Source organism: Sycon ciliatum, chromosome 9, assembly GCF_964019385.1.
Source record: "Sycon ciliatum chromosome 9, ocSycCili1.1, whole genome shotgun sequence".
In the NCBI taxonomy this organism is placed as follows: Eukaryota; Metazoa; Porifera; class Calcarea; order Leucosolenida; family Sycettidae; genus Sycon; species Sycon ciliatum.
The window spans coordinates 9,471,091-9,474,461 of record NC_088651.1 but is presented as its reverse complement, the minus strand read 5'-3'; the positions used below and the strand labels follow the sequence as shown (position 1 = coordinate 9,474,461).

Genomic DNA, 3,371 nt, shown 5'->3' with positions numbered 1-3,371 from the left:
ACGCACACACAAACACACACACACACACACTTACCGCTTCATCCAACTGACGCTTGAGTGCCTTCATTCGAAGTGACAACTTGTCATTCTGCGAGAACAGCAACAGCAGAGTGATACATGTAGAAATAAATTTGAGAGGCCGACAAAGGCTCCACTTATCTCTACAGGTCTACACCTAAACCATGTCACAAGCTGGTTGAATAGTGGAATCTGCTCATTGTGCACCAGTCAAGAAAATCACAAGTCTAAACCCAAGTCAAAGAGAAAACGTGCGGATTCACCAGTGAAAACAACCATACCGGTATGCAAATTTTCGGCTCAGCCACCCCTCCCCCACGAGTAAATTGTACTTCAGATGGCTGACCGTACCACACTAAAATACCTTCCGCCGCCCCTGGCCTAATAAACACCCCACAGTAGGGATGTCACAAAGAAAGAAAGCGTATTCTTAGTACTTGCACAGTACTCTACTCACGTGCTCATGAAGCTGATCGCCACGCCGACGCTCCTCCTCCACCTGACCAATCAGGTCCTTGTTCTTGCGATCCAAGCGACGGTTTGTCTTCTGCAGGCTATGCCTTTTGCTGTGCAGGACCATAGGGAAAAAAGGGCGGGTTGACAACGTTGGACACGCGAACAGTGACTATGTAATGTAACATTTTGTAGCAAGAATGAACCACACATGTGTGTGTGTGTGGGGGGGGGGGGGGGGGGCGGGGGGCAACTTGACTCGGACAACCGGACTTCATTGAGCTCAGCACTGTAGAACTGCAGTATCCCGTGGAAGAGACTCAGACAAAGGAGAAACCGGTGCTCATACCGTCATGTCGAGTATCAAGGCCGGGCTTATCGATGTCAGGGCTAGGCTTCTATTCACATCAGGCTTCTATTCAAACCAGGTGTTTCTAACTTTCTATGTGTGTCAACACTAAAACCAGGCTTATGTGCCGACAGTGCATCTTGATAACCAGGCTTGTATTCAAAACAGGCTTCTATACGAGACAGGCTTTAGTACAAGACAATACAGTAGTCTGAATGGTGGACAGCGCTGGCTTGCCTACAGATGGCATGCGTACAGGCGCATGCGTACAGGTACACGTGAGAAATTCGGCATTGGTGACACTTACCGCGATTCTACTTCTATCTGCTCCTCCAGTGTGGAGATCTTCATCTCTAGTGAGCGCACTTGACCCTTCAGACGTGAGCCACGCTCATTCTACGCAGATTCCAATTTCGACTTGAGATCCTTGGTCTGAAAGAAGCAGAGAAAGACAAGCCACCACAAACAGGCAGAACTGATTCTTGGACCTGCTTCTCAACATGGCAACACTTAACAGACCAAGAATGGCCGTGAGCGTCCAAACGCACACAGCCGCTCAGGGACGTAGCTGATCTCCCTTTTAGGGGGGTGCACGGATGTGTAGGATGGCTTGTGCATGACATTCATGGTCAACATGCGCGTGCTGCACCTGGGTTGGGAATTTCAGGGGGTGCATGTGTCTCCCCCCGTGCCCCATGCGAGCTACGCGCTGCAACCATACTTATTATTTAGATCTACATGTACATGTACAAAATATCCCCATTAAGACCAGTACTCTGTACATGCTGGTGTGGCTGCTGTCCTATCCTCTATCATATTATCCTTTCACCCATTCACGGCATAGTCCTTCCCCTGTCTGTCGCCATATAAAGACGGTACGTGACCTCGCACAACCACTGTGCTACGCACGATACCATGCTCTGCTGGGCATGGCCTCCCTGACTCTTCACTATATCTACACTCATCTGCCTGTAAAATAAACCACTTCCGTATGTCAGTACATGACACAACAGCTGCTGAGCACACGTATTGCCTGCACGATAGCAACGCTTAGTACCTGTCTGTCCAGAGTTGCGTTACTGTGCATCTCCATTCAAGCTGTGTGTAACACACGCACACACACGCGCACACACACACACACACATGCACACACACACACACACACGCACACACACGCACACACACAGGAATCTCTATCTGTGGCATAGCTGGGGTGACCGTGGAGTACCAAAGCATCCCCGCCCATAACAAATTCCAATCACGGTATGCAGAGCACTTACTGCATGCGCAACATCTGCAGCATGCACCAGGTATAGTATAACATGTTGTTTTCGGTGTAACTTTAATTTCCGTAGAGAAACCAGGCACTTAAATTTAGATAGCAGCTAAAAAGCACTGGAGTAGGAACTGTATGTGCAGGGAATGCTGGTCACCTAATTCTGCATTGGACCTGAAACCTGTTAGATCCGCGACACCGAAATTTGATCCTGTACAGACGAGTGCCATGCGGTGCCACCCCGTGCAAACATCGCAAGTCACACACCCGCGCGAGGCACATCGTACCATAAAAATGATGTAAACGGCTATCATTATACACAGTTTCTCTACTTACCAGAGACTGTGACTTCCTGGACTTCTCCATGTACATTTCTGTGTTGGCTTGTTCTTCCTCCAAATCTTCCTCCAGTTGCACAATAGCCTGCTCTAGCTTTCTCTTCTCCTCGCTCAGCGACTGCAGGCGTGGACTGTTACCGCGTGCCTCGTCGTACAGCTCATCACGCTCTGCCTCGGCGTTACGTCGGGCTCTATCGGCCGACATCAGTTCCTGTCAGTGGCAGAGGCAGCGAGAGAGAGAGAGAGAGAGAGAGAGAGAGAGAGAGAGAGAGAGAGAGAGAGAGAGAGAGAGAGAGAGAGAGAGAGAGAGAGAGAGAGAGAGAGAGAGAGAGAGAGAGAGAGAGAGAGAGAGAGAGAGAGAGAGAGAGAGAGAGAGAGAGAGAGAGAGAGAGAGAGAGAGAGAGAGAGAGAGAAAGGAGAGATAAAAGCAAATATCAATGTCAAGTCACAACGAGAAAGTATCTGCAAAGTAGGCTGTCTACACAATGTTCCCAGCACGGGATGAAGTGGAAACCAGAATACAAGAAAACAGACGGTGGACCTATCACTGGCTACTGACCTCAGTAAGGCGTGTGACATCCGACTCTAGAACCTTGAGTTTCTTCTCAGCTTCACGGGACAGCTGCAGTGCTGCATCGCGGCCGGTACGGGACTCCTCCAGCTCGTGATAGACCTCCTTCATTTGAGCCTGTGTACACACACACACACACACACACACACACACACACACACACATGCGCGTGCACACACACACACACACACACACACACACACACACATGTGCGTGCACACACACACACACACACACACACACACACATGCACACACGCACACCAGCAACAAACATCAGCAACAGCAGCAACAGCATCAGTATCATCAACAGCATCACAGCATCAGCAGTAACATCAGCAGCACCACCACCACCACCATCACCAGC

The 3,371-nt window shown here is 49.7% G+C and overlaps 1 protein-coding gene across 1 annotated transcript in view; it reads right to left on the bottom strand.

The window, feature by feature from the left end:
• Positions 1-475: 475 nt before the first annotated feature.
• Positions 476-3,371, bottom strand: part of LOC135825033 (myosin-9-like) — a 26,091-nt gene continuing 23,195 nt past the window's right edge. Inside the window, 5 exon segments of the mRNA XM_065337767.1 lie at positions 476-584; positions 1,128-1,252; positions 1,878-1,918; positions 2,433-2,645; positions 2,994-3,122. Of these exon segments, the coding sequence (XP_065193839.1) occupies positions 1,195-1,252; positions 1,878-1,918; positions 2,433-2,645; positions 2,994-3,122 (441 nt within the window). The 3' untranslated portion in view covers positions 476-584; positions 1,128-1,194.